This window comes from Notolabrus celidotus, chromosome 21, assembly GCF_009762535.1.
Source record: "Notolabrus celidotus isolate fNotCel1 chromosome 21, fNotCel1.pri, whole genome shotgun sequence".
Taxonomy (NCBI): domain Eukaryota; kingdom Metazoa; phylum Chordata; class Actinopteri; order Labriformes; family Labridae; genus Notolabrus; species Notolabrus celidotus.
In genome coordinates, this window is record NC_048292.1 from 28,665,516 (window position 1) to 28,685,809 (window position 20,294).

At 38.7% G+C, this 20,294-nt stretch overlaps 1 protein-coding gene, 2 long non-coding RNA genes and 2 other non-coding genes across 6 annotated transcripts; 4 read left to right on the forward strand and 1 right to left on the reverse strand.

Moving 5' to 3' along the window:
- The first annotated feature begins 1,363 nt into the window (after window positions 1-1,363).
- Window positions 1,364-1,435, forward strand: trnaq-uug. The gene has a single exon. It is a non-coding gene; the product is annotated as a tRNA-Gln (tRNA).
- A 228-nt stretch (window positions 1,436-1,663) lies between these two features.
- On the reverse strand, window positions 1,664-1,736 carry trnav-cac. Its single transcript has one exon. It is a non-coding gene; the product is annotated as a tRNA-Val (tRNA).
- Window positions 1,737-11,768: 10,032 nt separating this feature from the next.
- On the forward strand, window positions 11,769-12,347 carry LOC117804915. Its single transcript, XR_004629291.1, has 2 exons — window positions 11,769-12,089; window positions 12,208-12,347. It is a non-coding gene; the product is annotated as an uncharacterized LOC117804915 (long non-coding RNA).
- Window positions 12,348-13,795: 1,448 nt separating this feature from the next.
- LOC117804916 lies at window positions 13,796-17,987 on the forward strand. Of its 2 annotated transcripts, XM_034673377.1 has the most exons (3): window positions 13,796-14,041; window positions 16,163-17,821; window positions 17,929-17,987. In XM_034673377.1, the coding sequence occupies exons 1-2, from the start codon at window positions 13,963-13,965 to the stop codon at window positions 16,768-16,770; spliced, it is 687 nt and encodes a 228-aa protein (XP_034529268.1). In that variant the 5' UTR covers window positions 13,796-13,962; the 3' UTR covers window positions 16,771-17,821; window positions 17,929-17,987. The 2 variants fall into 2 exon arrangements, with proteins under 2 accessions (XP_034529268.1, XP_034529269.1); XM_034673378.1 differs by lacking the exon at window positions 17,929-17,987 and having other exon boundaries at window positions 13,796-14,098; window positions 16,163-17,058.
- A 123-nt stretch (window positions 17,988-18,110) lies between these two features.
- LOC117804917 lies at window positions 18,111-19,088 on the forward strand. The gene is made up of 3 exons (XR_004629292.1): window positions 18,111-18,502; window positions 18,782-18,855; window positions 18,974-19,088. It is a non-coding gene; the product is annotated as an uncharacterized LOC117804917 (long non-coding RNA).
- The last annotated feature ends 1,206 nt before the right edge of the window (window positions 19,089-20,294 follow it).

Consider the following 20,294-nt stretch of genomic DNA (forward strand, 5'->3'; position numbering starts at 1 on the left):
TTAATTATTACAATCTTAATATTATTATTATTTTGTATGTTTGTATTCACTTATTTTTCATTGTGTACTATCTATTTATTTATATCTTTACTTTCTGACTATGGACTAGGTGTTTTTCAAAAATCTTGTTTATATCTGTTTTGTCTCTGAGTCTGATGGCTGCACTGTTGTTTTGTGATGTTGGCTGAGTTTAATAAAAACGTTCAAAAAAAAAGGCAGAGGGTCAGGTTGTTTTGAAAATACTGAGGGGTAGGGTTTGTATTTTTTTTAAGTGGATGATCATCAGAGAGAAGTGAGATCATCTGGTATCGGTGAGAAGCGCTGTTTGTCTTTTGCCACCCCCCACAGATTTGACACACCACAGAAACCGTGCTCTGAATTTTCATAACAGAGAAGTGTGTTTTTTTGTTATAGTTTTCTGAGCACCTGGCTGTTCCTCAAAATTAACTAATCCGTTGCTGGTGGCTCTAACTTTAGTTTCAGTGTCTGAGTGCATGAACAACAGAATTCAGAAAATGTCCATCTTGTTTTTTAGATCTTATTTCATCTTCCAAATAGTGTTAAGCCCTTTTATTTCTGGTTCAAATCTTATGACTCAAGCAGGCTTTCCACCCACTTTAGCCTCCACAAAATTCTACATTAGGCACCTAGAGAACATCATTAAATTAGGCCTGTGAAAAACGAAATAGTAATAACTACTTCTGATAGTCAATCTCAAGAAATAATAAGGAGATGACCATATATCTCTTTGTCAGGCTGAAAAAAATCTTAGTGTTATATTGAAGAAAATCCCCCCTCCTCTTCTGACTCCCTACCCTGCTTATCTGCTGCCTGAGTGGGAGGAGCTCTAGAGTTAATAAAGGACAGCCAGCTCACCTGTGCCAGCCCTTACTGAGAACAATGGAACTGGCTGTGAGGATGTAAATCCAACATCTCCTCAATTGACCAAGTGAGTGTTTGATTTGTAAGTTTTCCTTTTATTTAAAATGTGTAGTTTTATTAGTCTTTGCCTTCTGTATTGATTTATTCACAGTTATAGTTATATCTTTATGTCTACCTTATGAAAAGATGTTGTCTTTACAGTTGTTATTTTGATAGAAATAGCCTAGCTAAAGCTGTATCAATAATTAGCTTCTACACCAGTTACACCTGTTAGGTCACATGCAATATTATTTACTGAGTACCAATTGCTCTGCTGATATTACTAGTCCTTTAGTCTGTGAACACAGCTTTAGCTTAGCTGAGGTTTCTGGTCGCTTGGACTTAAGCTCAGTCCTGTTACAGGGCAGTATCTGTCGCAACAGTAGGTAGGCTGAAGTCAAGTGAGAAACATGTTCACAACTGTGTGCGCAACCTTCAAGCTGGTTCCATGGTGTAATGGTGAGCACTCTGGACTTTGAATCCAGTGATCCGAGTTCAAATCTCGGTGGGACTGCGAAGATGTTAGATGTTTGTACAGCACACTGTCTTGTTTGAGTGGCAGTTGCAATATTGCCTCCTCTTTGTCATACACTAAATTGAGAGTTCTGAAATGCTTTGTTTCGGACTTGGTTCCAGAATGCGTTCCTGCAGCTTCACGACCGTCCCACACCTACTCCTTACGACTGGCCACTTTCTGATAAGTGCGGCAATCTCCACTGGAAACAACAGCAACGCATCAAAGTGTTTCCGCCCAGTTTCGAACTGGGGACCTTTCGCGTGTGAGGCGAACGTGATAACCACTACACTACGGAAACCGGTGCTTTCGTCACAGTTGGTCGATGATTCATGTCATGCGCTCGATCCCCGGTGAGTCTTGATGCTGCGCAGCGGTGTAGTCCAGTTTCCTGTTGTGGCTATTTTCAGATTTTTACCCCACCCAGCTTTGTGCACAGCCATCCTGAAGGAAGCCCCCGTAAGCGCCACCGCCCTCATCAACACATACAGTCTGCTCGCACAGATATTTGAGAGCATCGTGAAAGACTGCGTATGTGTTTCATACACAACGAAGGCACGAAAAGCCATCAAGAGGAGACGAATGCACCAGCCCTCAGTTGCTCTTATTATGTGACAACGATCAATATCTAACACAAGAAAGAGTTCAACCCAACTGCTTGGCACCGGCTGCGACCCTGCCTCCTACAATGCGCTTTTGTGGGCTCTTCAGTAAAGGGGGAACTAAGGCTCCGGACCTGTGTGTCGTATATTGGACCCCATAGTTGGCCATGCCTCCCTCGGAATGTCTGCACAGTCCTGGTAAAGACAGGAAGACCGCGGCCGTGTGCCAGGGACCACAAGGGCACAGGTCCTCGTTAGTACAGTGGACAGTATCTCCGCCTCTTCTCACCAGGTTGGACCCTAACAAATCTGCTGGCTTTGATGGGCTTGATCCCATGTTTTTAAAACCAGCTGTTCATATCATTGCTGCTCCTATCACAACAAAATTGAATCGGTCTTCCCTCCTGATTGGAAATCGGCCACGATCTTCCCCCTCTTCAAAGGTGGCTCTGGCTCCGATCCCAACTGCTACCGACCCATTTCCATTCTACCATGCCCTGACAAGGTCCTGGAGAAGTTGGTTTTTAAACAATTAGGCCACTTCCTATACCCAAACCAGATCTTGTCAGATCTGCAATCGGGTTTCCGGGCTGGACATGGGTGTGTGACAGCCACTATGAAGGTCCTGGACGACATTATTACAGCACTAGACAGCAAGCAGATCTGCATAGCTGTAACCTTTGACCTTGCTCAGGCCTTTGACTCTGTTGATCACCGGATCCTCCTTCATAGGCTCTTCAGCATCGGTCTGTCCACCAACTACTGGGACTGGTTTGCCAGCTACCTTACTCACCATGTCCAGCAGGTGAAGACGGAAAACATCCTGTCAGACGTACTTACCGTCTCCTAAGGTGTACCTCAGGGCTCCATCTTGGGACCATCCTTATTTTCCACCTACATTAATGATGTTACTAAAGCTGCTGGCAGTTCTCAGATCCATTTGTATGCCGATGATACCATCTTATACTCAGCTGGCCCTTCGCTCCACTCTGCAGCATCCATCCTTCAGTGCAGCCTTATTTCTGCTGAGCAGTCCTTTCATAGCCTCCACCTCCGCCTTAACATCAGTAAAACTAAATGCATCATCTTTGACAGGAGGCATGTTGTATCCAGCCATCAGCTGTACAGATGGCTCCCCTGTGGAGTTCGTTAAAGGGGACATATCACGCTTTTTTCATCAATATATATTGGTCTAAGAGGTCCCCAAAACATGTCTTTAAAGTTTATGCTCAAAAAAACACTTTGAAATCAGATTTTGGTCTGCCTGAAAAGTCCTCTTCCCATCCTCATCAGAACACTCTGTTTTCTCTCTGACCACGCCCCCTCCGGAAGTGGATGTGCCTCGGCTCTCCAGCACGTTGATCTAATGTTTACATGTTGGCTGAATATACACGGCTGCTCAGAGATCGCGTTACTTCAACCCTCTGAATCTGATCCAGAATCTGATCCTGATGGAGAGGCGCCTGTAGCAGGACCTTTCTGAAGGATTGGTCACAGATTTAGTGTTTCTTGTTGTTTTATTTATCAGTATGTCGACGTGTGTCTTGGTACACAGCTACGAACATGTAGCTATGTGGCTATGCTAACTAGCGCTAGCACTTATCCATGATAAATAAAAATCATCCACTAGATCTTCAAATCTGCAGACGTGGGGAGTAAAACCGACCTCTGCCAGAAAGGCAGCAGGACCTTTCTGAAGGATTGGTCACAGATTTAGTGTTTCTTGTTGTTTTATTTGTCAGTATGTCGACGTGTGTCTTGGTACACAGCTACAGCTACAGCTACAGCTATGAACATATAGCTATGTGGCTATGCTAATTAGCGCTAGCACTTATCCATGACAAATAAAAATCATCCACTAGATCTTCAAATCTGCAGACGTGGGGAGTAAAACCGACCTTTGTGTTTATTAAGACAGCCTACAACTAGCATGCCTCCCTCCTAAGCTCCTTGTTAGCACACATGTGTGCAGGTAATGAAAACAGAGGAGGGATTCAGTATTATTTTATACAGTCTATGGGCTGAACAAGCTCCGAGCTCTGACTCCGTGACAGACCGGATATTGTTGTTACGTAACAAAAACACGGAAGTCTGAAACGGCTGGTTTCACACACATTTACAGAAAGGTGGAGAAATCAGAACAGGGGCAGAATGGATTTTTTTCATTCTCGGGGGGTTTGTAGACATGCCAGGGAAACATATTTCAGGTAAAAAAATTTTTGCATGATATGTCACCTTTAAATCCTATAAATATCCAGACTTCATTTGCTCAACTCCAAGCATAATTTACATTACAGTCATCAGATTCCTTTAGGTATCTTCAAATCAGAAATATTCACTTCTCCTGCTAGACTTCAGTCTCTTTTAACAAATGAGCCCGCTTCCAGAAAACTGGTCTCTAAATTTGTAAGCGTCTTTCTGGATGAGTCTGCTCCATCTACGCAGCACCTGAAAGCTTCCTGGGAGAGAGAAATAGGAGTAGAAATAACAGAGGATGTATGGGCTAAATCTCTCAGAAGTATTCACTCCTGCTCAATTAACTCTAGACATCAGCTAATTCAGTATAAAGTCATACATAGCCTTCATTACTCACAAACAACGCTACATTCATTTTACCCATCTCCATCACCTCTCTGCATTAAATGTAAACACGCTGATGGTGCCTTGGCCCATGTGTTTTGGTTCTGTGGGAAGCTCCAAAAGTTTGTTCGGAAATTTTTCTTTGCTACTGAGAAGTTTATGGAGATAATCTTCCTCCAAACCCAGAAACAGCCATTCTCCGCCGGTCGCAACAGCTGGAAGAATTGCAAAAAAAAGATTCTAAAAGTTTGGAACAAGGAGGGACGGCCCTGCTTTTTCTTCTTCTTTGTTAACCTTCTGATTGTTCTATGTCTTCTGAAAAAACTATAAATAAAGTGTTCTTTTAAAAATGCACCTGGATACCGAACTTTTTCCATTTACGCTCTGCTTTCCTGCATTCCCTTTTACAGCAGCGGGTCCTATCATTGATCCAAGGCTGCCTCGTTCTTGGGACCTTTGTCCTTTTCTTGCTTGGAGCAACGACATCGAGGTTGGATAAGCAGGCAGAATTAAAACCATTAACCAGATCATTGGTATCTGAGAGCTCAGACAAGTGTAGCTGGTGACTGTCAAACAGTTTGCAGAACTCTGAGGCGCTTTGGTCATTAAAAATGCGAGTGTTGCGAGGGCGTGCTGTGACTGTATTAAAAACTGGAGATTCGTTGCTAAAAATTATACACTTGTGGTCAGAGACAGTAAAATCCAGTAAATTCAATGATGATATATTTACGCCCAGAGTAAAAACAAGGTAGAGAGTGTGGCCCTGGTTATGCGTCGGTCCACACACATGCTGATTACAGTTAAAGGAGGTGGTGATGTTCAAAAAATTAGTGGCCTGGTCATTAACGTGAATATTAAAATCACTGCAGAGAACGATTCTGTCGTAATTTAAAACAAGAGAGGATAAAAACTCAGAGAGGTCTGCTAAAAAGCTGCCTGTAGGTTTTGGGGGCCGATAAATAAGGGCAAATAAAATCGTTCAGTCAGAGCCTCAATGTAAGAAAATTCATTAAAATGTAATTGTTGACATTTAAAATTCTTCCTGTAAGCACACACTAGGCCACCACCCTGACCAATGACCCTGGGTTGGTTAAAACAACAATATTGTGGAGGTCACAGCTCAATAAGCTGGCTACAGTCAGTAGTTTGCAACCATGATTCAGTTAAAAACATAAAATCATCCCAGGGAGAATTTATGTGTGATGTCATTTTTACAACAGAACGTGGAAGAGAAGTCCAGAGACAGAAGGAAAGGAGACAGCATGCAGTTCCCCCCACCCCCCAATCTGCACCAGATCATGCATTATGCTTCTGCTTTTGCAGTCATATGAAATAAATGGTTACACACTGTTCATTTAAACCTGGTTATTTGTCATGATGTCAAATCAGTCATCAGGTGATCCTTAGCTGCAAATCACAAGGAAAAAAAGGTTGATGATTTTAAAATCATCAGTTGGAGGATGTTGGAGTTGAATGATTGAAACATTTAAAGTTATACAGTTGCAGAAAAGTCTTGGTTGGCATCACTGAAATTCAGTCCGTCTTACTGACAAAGTGAGGTTAAACTAGAATTGAAGTATTAACAGAAAAGGATGTTAAACATTTGTGTTTGGTTCAAGGGACTTCATGTTCTCTAAAGTGATACAGTAAGGGAACTTTGAGGATGTAACAGTTGTTTGGTTTTCAGCTTTTCACAAACTAAACAGTCCCAGTGAAAATACTTTGACATGAACACTGGTCTTTACTGCCCTCTAGTGGATTTAGTCAGTAAAACATTGTGAACACTGAAAGATCAAACCAAAGACAAAGTTTTCAGTTGTAAAAAAGTATTTCAAAATGTGATTCAATAACTTGCCTATGACAAAACAAAGTACTGTTCATATTGATATATATGATATATAAATCAGCTGTATTATATTAATTATTTATACAAAGACCTACTGTATCACACTGATTAATGATATATAGATCAACTGTATTATATTGATTATTTATATAAAGACCCACTGTATTATATTGATTAATGATCTATAAATCAACTGTATCATATTGATTATTTATATAAAGATATATTATGTTGAAATGTTAAAAATGTAAGTTTCAGTGTAATCTATGAAAAAAAATATTGTTATTATTGTATTTGTTTTTTTTTACACTACTTTGTCAATAACTGAAGTGTTCATGCCAATAAAGCAATCTGAACTGAACTCATACTTTGATCTAGTTTATGTTAAACATGTGAAGAATGTTCCCAACATAGTGTTATGAGAAGGTAAGTATGGGCTAAAGTATAACTGCTTGAATTAAATGAATATATAAAATAATACCAGTTTGCTAACATCTACACCTGTCTGTAAGTTGACCTCCTGTAACCCCACCACTAACGTTCCACTGGTTGCCATGGTGACAGTAAGGGCCGTATCTTTTTGAAGGACACAGTTTCTCTTTCTGAGTTGTTGGAAAGTTGAATGTTGGTCGTTTTAAAACACGGACTGAATCGTTCAGCAGTAAAACCCTGAGTTAAAGTTGAACTGAGGACATCTGCAGGAAACAGCTGTTGAAGTGTCGTAAACATGCCCCACCCCGCCGGGTTACCTCGTGAGAAGTACCTGCTGAGCACCGGCATCGTGCGCGTGCTCGATGAACGCTATGGTAAAATAAAGTAGCCTCCAAAATACTTGTTCCTTTCTTCTCCTTTATAGAAATCATGTGAGCATAATAACATGTCAGATAACACACCTAGCATTACAGAACATGGTTTTATATGAAGAAGTTCTTTCATTGGGACTGTGTGAAATATAGCCTAGCTAAAAGTGTGTCAATAATTAGCTTCAAACTTAGCAATCAAACTTTGTACAGAGTCAGAAAGTGTCATTCTGACGGATTAAAGTATTGTTCTAACTTATTGACTTCAGTAAGTGATACTTTAATGTTCACTCCAGCCTCTCTTACTGTCATGAGGCCAAACTAGAGGGACATATACATCATTGTCATTTCAATCATGTGTCATGGCATGGCCCTTACTGCTGCACAACTATGATCTAAATGATGATACAACTCAACTGAACTCCTTTTTATTTATATATCACCTTTCATACATTCAAGCATGCAGCCCAAAGTGCTCCACAAAAGAACAGAGACAGAAAAGAACAGAATAGATCTATTGCTGTTGTTTTGATCTTTCTCTCAGTTAATGGACATTTTAAAGAGATTTGTTGTCACAGCTGTGTGATTTGTGACTGTGTTGAAAAGATGAAAAGCAAACATTTAGATTTTTAACGTTACCCTTTTTCCTTGAGCCTCTTCTTTTTTGGGAGGGGGATTAATACAGCATTTTTATTAAGAATTTTCAGTCATTTCAAAAAAATTAAATCATGATGATCAAATCAATAAAATAAAATCAGAAAAATAAAATAATATAAAAATAAAATATGATATAATAACAAAGAATAGAAGAAGTAAAATGATGCTAAAACAATGGTCATAGTGGTAATAATGCAGTCCAGGGCTAAATGGAAATGACTCAAAGTTAAAAGCCAGATCAAACTGACTTTACTCATTTATTTACTTTAGTTCAAGACCCAACATTTTTGGAGGATTTGTTTACAGTTGAATGATAAAGTTGGATTTAAAGTTGCGCTATGCAAATCTGTATTTTAGACATGTACTTACACACTGTAAAAAGGGTAGCTTAAATATAGGGTAAAAAAAACTTAATTCAAGGTGAAAATTTCTTAAAACTAGTGAAATGATCTGTCCATGCAGGGAGTTAATTCTACTTGATAAGAAATCTTAAAATGAGATTGTTAAATCTAGAAATAAGCAGGCTCTGAAACATATTAAAATGGTTGAAATAAGCAGAATATGATGATTTTTAGCTCAAACTACTTAAAAACAAACTTCCTACAGCACAGTTAGAAGTGAAATATACTGAATATAAGCAAAGAAAATCTCATGTATTTATTTTGTATACTAAATTTGAGCAAATTAAGGCCTGGGGAAGAAAAACATCAATTTAAGTAAAAAATGACTCACTATTAGAAAACTATGATTACACTGTTTCTTGATATAAGCTGACTCATCTTAAAATAAACCCTAATCCATCTTAAAACTAGAACTAAAATCTTTAAACCAGGTCTTATTCTTAGAATATACCTCTGAAATGTTTCTACAGAAACCACAACAGCAAACTGGATTACTGGCAACATTTAATACATGTCAGGATTAACAACATATAACATCAAGAACACTTTAATAGTGGCTCAGGGTTGATGGATACTGAATCAACAGTCTTTAGAGCCAAACTAAAACAGATATATCACCATACAGCAGAACTATGAGCATCAATAAGATACAAGCTGAACTGTGTCTTGAAGAGATGCCTCATGTGTTATTCTTAAATCAACTTGAAACAAGTTTTATTTTGATGAGACTTTAGGTGAGACAACCAATGTAGCTTATTTTAACAGTCATTCACTCAATTTAAGATTCCCAGACTAACTGAGACAAAAAAGACATGTTCATAATCAATTTAAGATTCAACCATACATCCAAAGATTAAAAACAAGTAAAGAACTCTAAAAACAAGGTCCTTCATCTAACATGTCTCAATCTAAGAATTCAAATCTTGGCAGGTGATGAATTATTTGAAGTGCAGCACTGACTGTCATCACTCTCATGTATTCACAGCTATCTAGACATTTTTATCCAGACTTAAATGACTCCAGTCATGTCCAAAGTTACGTAACAAATGTTTTCCTTTTTCTTTTCTTTTAGTGGAGCTCCCAAGGCCAGGACCAGTTCTTCAAATGCTTGTTACAAACTTGAGGAACCGGCCTCTGTGCAGCTCAGACACTGAGGTCTTGAGTCACTCCATGTTGAGCCTTTACCACGACCTGGTCACCGGTTCAAAGGACTTCCCTATGATTCAGGCCGAAGTGTTCCTTCGTGTTAACTTGTTGACCACACCCTTTGGCGAGCTGGACGTGAGAGAGAACACCAGACCAATGGATGGACCAGATGGTGTGATGGTGCCTCCTGAAGGCTCCGGCTCTCCCCCTCCGAACATACAGACTCCAGTTCTTCCTGAGAGGACAGACCTTGGGACCCTGATGGCCGACCCTGATAACTGCGTCACTTTCACGAAGATTGATGACCGAACTATCAGCAGAGTCATCTCCACTGTGTTCGACACTGATGGCACTGAGCTGACCAACCGCTGGAGAGTAACCACCTACAGCCAGGATGGACACCTTCTCATGTCAGTCCTCTGTGGGTTTGTCAGAAAGTCTGCAAGGTATGCGTACACTCCACAGACACAGAAGAAGAGGAAGAGGGATTCAGAGGAAGAGAGCCAGTCTCCACCAAAGAAACACTTGAGACTGTGATGAAGTGCTGAAGCTCTGATCTATCCAATGTTGATTCAGCATCTGGCAGGTCCACCATCTAGATTATTGTGAAGACTGGGGGCTGGTCTTTGCGTCTGGCAGGACCAGCACCAATCCAGTGGTCTTCTACTTTGGCACATGTACCCACAAGAAGAACATGTCTGACTGTGGGTTACATATTGTACATATGTATATAGTTTATTCCATCATGGTGGATGTTCTCAGGTCAGTGTTTTTGGTGCGTCTTGCACCTTTCTTTCTTTCTTGGAGCTGGCCTGTGTGTCCAACATGGTGGCAACTTTGAGGGAGGTTTTGAGGACTGTGACTCTTTTTTAAGAAATTGGACTCATTACAAAATTCAGACTGAAGGTAACGACGGAAATAAAAGGATATATGCAGCAACTATTTAAAAAAAATTACAAAACAAGACAGCCAAGAGGACTGTAGATCCAGCAAAGAAAATACAAGAGGATGAAACAAAGAGGTCTAAAGAAGAAGCAGGAAAACACAGGAACAAGAGCTTTTGGTGTGTCCTTTGTGGATTCAGGATCTGGCAGGTTAACCAGGTGGAGTATCCTGACCCCTGAGGGATGGTCTTTGCGTCTTGCAGGACCAATACCCATCCAGTGGTCTTCTACCTGGGCCCATGTACACCTGCTGAGGGTGACATAATGTAAATAGTGTATTCCATCATGGTGGTGGGACACAGGTCAGTGTTTTTGGTGCGTCTTGCACCTTTCTTTATTTCTTGGAGCTGGCCTGTGTGTCCAACATGGTGGCAACTTCAAGGGAACTTTGGGAATTGTGACTTTATGAATGAATCTGGACTCATCAGAAGCAGCTTTAGCCTCAAATTTCACCTCAAGAAAGGAATGAAAGGATATATTCCAAAACAACAAAGAGACAACTACAATACTCATCCAACAAAGAGAGGAAGAGGATGAGGACGATGAGGCTGCTAGAAGAATACAGAAACAACAAGAAAGAAGCTGGTGATGATGTTAACCTCTCCTACACTCCTCTTCCAGTAAACTAGAGCAGCCAGTCAGGTAAGAAGGGACACATACACTATATATAAACTCTACACATAAACATACATATACATTTACTGCACATATGGCATCATGTTCTGACTCATGTGCAATTTGTCTTATAGAAAAATAAGAGGAGTCCAATCAACAAGAAAAGAAACAGCAGACTTTGTGATTCCATTCATTTAAAAAAGTATGTTTTTTTATTGATTTCCAGTTTTTTTTTCTCCAGTTTGTCAAATCTAGAAGAAGTTGTTTGTTGACTGTCAGATACCTTGTCTATCATTTGTCTTTTAGAGAGAGGACGCTAAAAGACATGAGGACACCTTGGTTCAAAGACAAGACGAGACCAGAGTCTTTGGACCAGGACATCATACTCAGTGACTCTCTTTAAATACAAAGATAAGTATAGATTTATTCAGTTCTTCATCAGTGTTTCAAAATGTTAAATTTAGGTGTGAAACATTATTTTTACAGTACAAGTTAAAATGATATTCTATAAACATTATTAAAAACTGATGATCTATTTTATTAGATTTGATGTAATTTCATCACCAATCAACAGTTGTAACATTTAAAGTGTATGGAATAAGTTGTTGACTTTTATCCTGCCTTGTCTGTTTGTCTCCATTGTGTCCATTATATCCAGTAAAGACCAGCAGCCTTAGACGTCCCCCTGATCTGCTGCACCAGCATTCATTGTAAACCACATTTCAAAAAAGATGAGTATATACTTTTACATCTGATTCTGTCTTAAAACATATTTGTATTTAGAGGTAAAAATGTCCAAAGTGATACTCACTGCACCTTTTTTCTGAACGTATTGTTGTTCACACACATCTGTCTCATATGTCTTAGAAAAGCAAGGAAGCTCAGGAAGCTGAGTCCATGACAGAGGGAAAGCAGACTGGAGAGCTTTTTAAACCATTGACTAAGTTGTTAAGTGATGTTCTGCCTTGTCCGTTTGTATTCATTTTCAGCAAAGACAAGCCGTCTTAGATGTCCCCCTGAACTGCTGCACAAGCATTCAATGTAAACCCACATTTAAAAAAAGGTAAGCATACTGTATATTTCTAGAGTTTTTATCAGGACTTGAATAATTAATTATCAAGACATCCCATGAAAGATCTGATCCAAGGGAGAATTTATGTGTGATGTCATTTTTACAACAGAACGTGGAAGAGAAGTCCAGAGACAGAAGGAAAGGAGACAGCATGCAGTTCCCCCCACCCCCCAATCTGCACCAGATCATGCATTATGCTTCTGCTTTTGCAGTCATATGAAATAAATGGTTACACACTGTTCATTTAAACCTGGTTATTTGTCATGATGTCAAATCAGTCATCAGGTGATCCTTAGCTGCAAATCACAAGGAAAAAAAGGTTGATGATTTGAAATCATCAGTTGGAGGATGTTGGAGTTGGATGATTGAAACATTTAAAGTTATACAGTTGCAGAAAAGTCTTGGTTGCATCACTGAGAGTAAGAAATAATACAGTTGAAGTATAAATGATCACAGACCACAGGATCTACCTGCAGTGAGTCACCTCAGCAAATAGAAGCTTCTTAATCTCAGCCGGCTGCTCAGTTTACTAAAATGTGCTAAATTTTAAGACAAAGCCAAGAAGTGAGACTCCACAAAGGAAGCTTTTGGGAAACATGTTTGTGTATGAGCGGCGTTTTTTGCTAGTTTGAACCTTAACAGTGTTTGGTGGCAGACTTTGCAGATGAGCAGAGGACATGTTGTCTTTCTAAGTATCTAACAGGTGTTTTGACAAAGTGTTGGCTTTTTATTCTCAAGTAAACTGACACAAAAAGCAGGAGAAGCTTGTGTTTACTATTGAGTGGTGGAGCATTTTGACCTGGAAATTGCTTTATACAGAAGTGTGATTTGACTTTTGTCTCAAAGTGCATCATGTATGAAACTCTTCCTCCTCTCATTCATTTTTCTCATCCATGGCTTTAATACTCCTACTCCATACTCCTAACTTCAGACACGTTAACAACCTGTGATATTGTGTTGTGCCTCGTAGCCTAGCATCACACATGACCTAAGTTACACAAGGTGTTCACGGTGTGTCAAGTTAAGTTTTCACTTCAGCAAAGCACTCATGGTTAGCTGTTCAGGATCGTTTTTGTTGTTATTTTGATATCGAAACGTTGCATGTTTAATTCAAATATCTCAAATGCAGCATCTGTTTATGAAACATGAAGAATGTCTGAATGTTTACAAAGCAGGGGGAATGTGAGCATCCTCAGAGCTCCAGACAAAGCTGCAGAAACCACTGTATCATATTGATCAATGATAAGTAAATCCACTGTATTATATTAATTATTATTAATTATTTATACAAAGACCCACTATATCACACTGATTAATGATATATAAATCCACTGTATTATATTAATTATTTATATAAAGATATATTATGTTGAATTGTTAAAAAAATTAACTTTCAGTGTAATCTATGAAAAAAAATATTGTTATTATTGTATTTGTTTTTTTACACTACTTTGTCAATAACTGAAGTGTTCATGCCAATAAAGCAATCTGAACTGAACTCATACTTTGATCTAGTTTATGTTAAACATGTGAAGAATGTTCCCAACATAGTGTTATGAGAAGGTAAGTATGGGCTAAAGTATAACTGCTTGAATTAAATGAATATATAAAATAATAGCAGTTTGCTAACATCTACACCTGACTGTGAGTTGACCTCCTGTAACCCCACCACTAACGTTCCACTGGTTGTCATGGTGACAGTAAGGGCCGTATCTTTTTGAAGGACACAGTTTCTCTTTCTGAGTTGTTGGAAAGTTGAATGTTGGTCGTTTTAAAACACGGACTGAATCGTTCAGCAGTAAAACCCTGAGTTAAAGTTGAACTGAGGACATCTGCAGGAAACAGCTGTTGAAGTGTCGTAAACATGCCCCACCCCGCCGGGTTACGTCGTGAGAAGTACCTGCTGAGCACCGGCATCGTGCGCGTGCTCGATGAACGCTATGGTAAAATAAAGTAGCCTCCAAAATACTTGTTCCTTTCTTCTCCTTTATAGAAATCATGTGAGCATAATAACATGTCAGATAACACACCTAGCATTACAGAACATGGTTTTATATGAAGAAGTTCTTTCATTGGGACTGTGTGAAATATAGCCTAGCTAAAACTGTGTCAATAATTAGCTTCAAACTTAGCAATCAAACTTTGTACAGAGTCAGAAAGTGTCATTCTGACGGATTAAAGTATTGTTCTAACTTATTGACTTCAGTAAGTGATACTTTAATGTTCACTCCAGCCTCTCTTACTGTCATGAGGCCAAACTAGAGGGACATATACATCATTGTCATTTCAATCATGTGTCATGGCATGGCCCTTACTGCTGCACCACTATGTTCTAAATGATGATACAACTCAACTGAACTCCTTTTTATTTATATATCACCTTTCATACATTCAAGCATGCAGCCCAAAGTGCTCCACAAAAGAACAGAGACAGAAAAGAACAGAATAGATCTATTGCTGTTGTTTTGATCTTTCTCTCAGTTAATGGACATTTTAAAGAGATTTGTTGTCACAGCTGTGTGATTTGTGACTGTGTTGAAAAGATGAAAAGCAAACATTTACATTTTTAACGTTACCCTTTTTAATTGAGCATATTATTTTTATTATTTTTGGAGTATTACAAAATTTTTATTAATAATTTTCAGTCATTTCAAAAAAACAAAATCATGATGATCAAATCAATAAAATAAAATCTGAAAAATACCAGAAAACTAAAATAATATGAAAATAAAATATGATATAATAACAAAGAATAGAATAAGTAAAATGATGCTAAAACAATGGTCATAGTGGTAATAATGCAGTCCAGGGCTAAATGGAAATGACTCAAAGTTAAAAGCCAGATCAAACTGACTTTACTCATTTATTTACTTTAGTTCAAGAACCAACATTTTTGGAGGATTTGTTTATAGTTGAATGATAAAGTTGGATTTAAAGTTGCACTATGCAAATCTGTATTTTAGACATGTACTTACACACTGCAAAAAGGGTAGCTTAAATATAGGGTAAAAAAACTTAATTCAAGTTGAAAATTTCTTAAAACTAGTGAAATGATCTGTCCATGCAGCGAGTTAATTCTACTTGATAAGAAATGTTAAAATGAGATTGTTAAATCTAGAAATAAGCAGGCTCTGAAACATATTAAAAGGGTTGAAATAAGTAGAATATGATGATTTTTAGCTCAAACTACTTGAAAACAAACTTCCTACAGCACAGTTAGAAGTGAAATATACTGAATATAAGCAAAGAAAATCTCATGTATTTATTTTGAATACTTCATTTGAGCAAATTAAGGCCTGGGGAAGAAAAACATCAATTTAAGTAAAAAACGACTCACTATTAGAAAACTATGATTACACTGTTTCTTGATAGAAGCTTATAAACCCTAATCCATCTTAAAACTAAAACTAAAATCTTTAAACCAGGTCTTATTCTTAGAATATACCTCTGAAATGTTTCTACAGAAACCACAACAGCAAACTGGATTACTGGCAACATTTAATACATGTCAGGATTAACAACATATAACATCAAGAACACTTTAATAGTGGCTCAGGGTTGATGGATACTGAATCAACAGTCTTTAGAGCCAAACTAAAACAGATATATCACCATACAGCAGAACTATGAGCATCAATAAGATACAAGCTGAACTGTGTCTTGAAGAGATGCCTCATGTGTTATTCTTAAATCAACTTGAAACAAGTTTTATTTTGATGAGACTTTAGGTGAGACAACCAATGTAGCTTATTTTAACAGTCATTCTCTCAATTTAAGATTCCCAGACTAACTGAGACAAAAAAGACATGTTCATAATCAATTTAAGATTCAACCATACATCCAAAGATTAAAAACAAGTAAAGAACTCTAAAACAAGGTCCTTCATCTAACATGTCTCAATCTAAGAATTCAAATCTTGGCAGGTGATGAATTATTTGAAGTGCAGCACTGACTGTCATCACTCTCATGTATTCACAGCTATCTAGACATTTTATCCAGACTTAAATGACTCCAGTCATGTCCAAAGTTACGTAACAAATGTTTTCCTTTTTCTTTTCTTTTAGTGGAGCTCCCAAGGCCAGGACCAGTTCTTCAAATGCTTGTTACAAACTTGAGGAACCGGCCTCTGTGCAGCTCAGACACTGAGGTCTTGAGTCACTCCATGTTGAGCCTTTACCACGACCTGGTCACCGGTTCAAAGGACTTCCCTATGATTCAGGCCGAAGTGTTCCTTCGTGTTAACTTGTTGACCACACCCTTTGGCGAGCTGGACGTGAGAGAGAACACCAGACCAATGGATGGACCAGATGGTGTGATGGTGCCTCCTGCAGGCTCCGGCTCTCCCCCTCCGAACATGCAGACTCCAGTTCTTCCTGAGAGGACAGACCTTGGGACCCTGATGGCCGACCCTGATAACTGCGTCACTTTCACGAAGATTGATGGCCGAACTATCAGCAGAGTCATCTCCACTGTGTTCGACGCTGATGGCACTGAGCTGACCAACCGCTGGAGAGTAACCACCTACAGCCAGGATGGACACCTTCTCATGTCAGTCCTCTGTGGGTTTGTCAGAAAGTCTGCAAGGTATGCGTACACTCCACAGACACGGAAGAGGAAGAGGGATTCAGAGGAAGAGAGCCAGTGTCCACCAAAGAAACACTTGAGACTGTGATGAAGTGCTGAAGCTCTGATCTATCCAATGTTGATTCAGCATCTGGCAGGTCCACCATCTAGATTATTGTGAAGACTGGGGGCTGGTCTTTGCGTCTGGCAGGACCAGCACCAATCCAGTGGTCTTCTACTTTGGCACATGTACCCACAAGAAGAAGATGTCTGACTGTGGGTTACATATTGTACATATGTATATAGTTTATTCCATCATGGTGGATGTTCTCAGGTCAGTGTTTTTGGTGCGTCTTGCACCTTTCTTTCTTTCTTGGAGCTGGCCTGTGTGTCCAACATGGTGGTAACTTTGAGGGAGGTTTTGAGGACTGTGACTCTTTTTTAAGAAATTGGACTCATCACAAAATTCAGACTGAAGATAAAGACGGAAATAGAAGGATATATGCTGCAACTATTTAAAAAAAAATACAAAACAAGACAGGCAAGAGGACTGTAGATCCAGCAAAGAAAATACAAGAGGATGAAACAAAGAGGTCTAAAGAAGAAGCAGGAAAACACAGGAACAAGAGCTTTTGGTGTGTCCTTTGTGGATTCAGCATCTGGCAGGTTAACCAGGTGGAGTATCCTGACCCCTGAGGGCTGGTCTATGCGTCTTGCAGGACCAACACCCATCCAGTGGTCTTCTACCTGGGCCCATGTACACCTGCTGAGGGTGACATAATGTAAATAGTTTATTCCATCATGGTGGTGGGACACAGGTCAGTGTTTTTGGTGCGTCTTGCACCTTTCTTTATTTCTTGGAGCTGGCCTGTGTGTCCAACATGGTGGCAACTTCAAGGGAACTTTGGGAATTGTGACTTTTTGTGAATGAATCTGGACTCATCAGAAGCAGCTTTAGCCTCAAATTTCACCTCAAGAAAGGAATGAAAGGATATATTACAAAACAACAAAGAGACAACTACAATACTCATCCAACAAAGAGAGGAAGAGGATGAGGACGATGAGGCTGCTAGAAGAATACAGAAACAACAAGAAAGAAGCTGGTGATGATGTTAACCTGTCCTACACTCCTCTTCCAGTAAACTAGAGCAGCCAGTCAGGTAAGAAGGGACACATACACTATATATAAACTCTACACATAAACATACATATACATTTACTGCACATATGGCATCATGTTCTGACTCATGTGCAATTTGTCTCATAGAAAAATAAGAGGAGTCCAATCAACAAGAAAAGAAACAGCAGACTTTGTGATTCCATTCATTTAAAAAGTATGTTTTTTTATTGATTTCCAGTTTTTTTTCTCCAGTTTGTCAAATCTAGAAGAAGTTGTTTGTTGACTGTCAGATACCTTGTCTATCATTTGTCTTTTAGAGAGAGGACGCTAAAAGACATGAGGACACCTTGGTTCAAAGACGAGACCAGACCAGAGTCTTTGGACCAGGACATCATACTCAGTGACTCTCTTTAAATACAAAGATAAGTATAGATTTATTCAGTTCTTCATCAGTGTTTCAAAATGTTAAATTTAGGTGTGAAACATTATTTTATCAGGACAAGTTAAAATGATATTCTATAAACATTATTAAAAACTGATGATCTATTTTATTAGATTTGATGTAATTTCATCACCAATCAACAGTTGTAACATTTAAACTGTATGGAATAAGTTGTTGACTTTTATCCTGCCTTGTCTGTTTGTCTCCATTGTGTCCATTATATCCAGTAAAGACCAGCAGCCTTAGACGTCCCCCTGATCTGCTGCACCAGCATTCATTGTAAACCACATTTCAAAAAAGATGAGTATATACTTTTACATCTGATTCTGTCTTTCAACATATTTGTATTTAGAGGTAAAAATGTCCAAAGTGATACTCACTGCACCTTTTTTCTGAACGTATTGTTGTTCACACACATCTGTCTCATATGTCTTAGAAAAGCAAGGACACTCAGGAAGCTGAGTCCATGACAGAGGGAAAGCAGACTGGAGAGCTTTTTAAACCATTGACTAAGTTGTTAACTGATGTTCTGCCTTGTCCGTTTGTATTCATTTTCAGCAAAGACAAGCCGTCTTAGATGTCCCCCTGAACTGCTGCACAAGCATTCAATGTAAACCCACATTTAAAAAAAGGTAAGCATACTGTATATTTCTAGAGTTTTTATCAGGACTTGAATAATTAATTATCAAGACATCCCATGAAAGATCTGATCCAAGGGAGAATTTATGTGTGATGTCATTTTTACAACAGAACGTGGAAGAGAAGTCCAGAGACAGAAGGAAAGGAGACAGCATGCAGTTCCCCCCACCCCCCAATCTGCACCAGATCATGCATTATGCTTCTGCTTTTGCAGTCATATGAAATAAATGGTACACACTGTTCATTTAAACCTGGTTATTTGTCATGATGTCAAATCAGTCATCAGGTGATCCTTAGCTGCAAATCACAAGGAAAAAAAGGTTGATGATTTGAAATCATGGGTTGGAGGATGTTGGAGTTGGATGATTGAAACATTTAAAGTTATACAGTTGCAGAAAAGTCTTGGTTGCATCACTGAGAGTAAGAAATAATACAGTTGAAGTATAAATGACAGACCACAGGATCTACCTGCAGTGACTCACCTCAGCAAATAGAAGCTTCTTAATCTCAGCCGGCTGCTCACTTTACTAAAATGTGCTAAATTTTAAGACAAAGCCAAGAAGTGAGACGCCACAAAGGAAACTTTCTGGAAACATGTTTGTGTATGAGCGGCGTTTTTTGCTAGTTTAAACCTTAACAGTGTTTGGTGGCAGACTTTGCTCATGAGTAGAGGACATGTTGTCTTTCTAAGTACCTAACAGGTGTTTTGACAAAGTGTTGGCTTTTTATTCTCAAGTAAACCGACACAAAAAGCAGGAGAAGCTTGTGTTTACTATTGAGTGGTGGAGCATTTTGACCTGGAAATTACTTTATACAGAAGTGTGATTCGACTTTTGTCTCAAAGTGCATCATGTATGAAACTCTTCCTCCTCTCATTCATTTTTCTCATCCATGGCTTTAATACTCCTACTCCATACTCCTAACTTCAGACACGTTAACAACCTGTGATATTGTGTTGTGCCTCGTAGCCTAGCATCACACATGACCTAAGTTACACAAGGTGTTCACGGTGTGTCAAGTTAAGTTTTCACTTCAGTAAAGCACTCATGGTTAGCTGTTCCGGATCGTTTCTGCTGTTATTTTGATATCGAAACGTTGCATGTTTAATTCAAATATCTCAAATGCAGCATCTGTTTATGAAACAGGAAGAATGTCTGAATGTTTACAAAGCAGGGGGAATGTGAGCATCCTCAGAGCTCCAGACAAAGCTGCAGAAACCACTGTATTATACTGATTAATGATATATAAATCCACTGTATCATATTGATCAATGATATATAAATCCACTGTATTGTATTAATTATTATTAATTATTTATACAAAGACCCACTGTTTCATACTGTTTAATGATATATAAATCCACTGTATTATATTAATTATTTATATAAAGATATATTATGTTGAATTGTTAAAAAAATTAACTTTCAGTGTA

Bases quoted from the DNA above. Each gene is read 5' to 3' on its own strand.
- LOC117804916 (XM_034673377.1), top strand. From the start codon at position 13,963: ATGCCCCACCCCGCCGGGTTACGTCGTGAGAAGTACCTGCTGAGCACC. The intron at 14,042-16,162 runs GTAAAATAAAGT...CTTTTCTTTTAG, and splicing joins CGTGCTCGATGAACGCTATG to TGGAGCTCCCAAGGCCAGGA.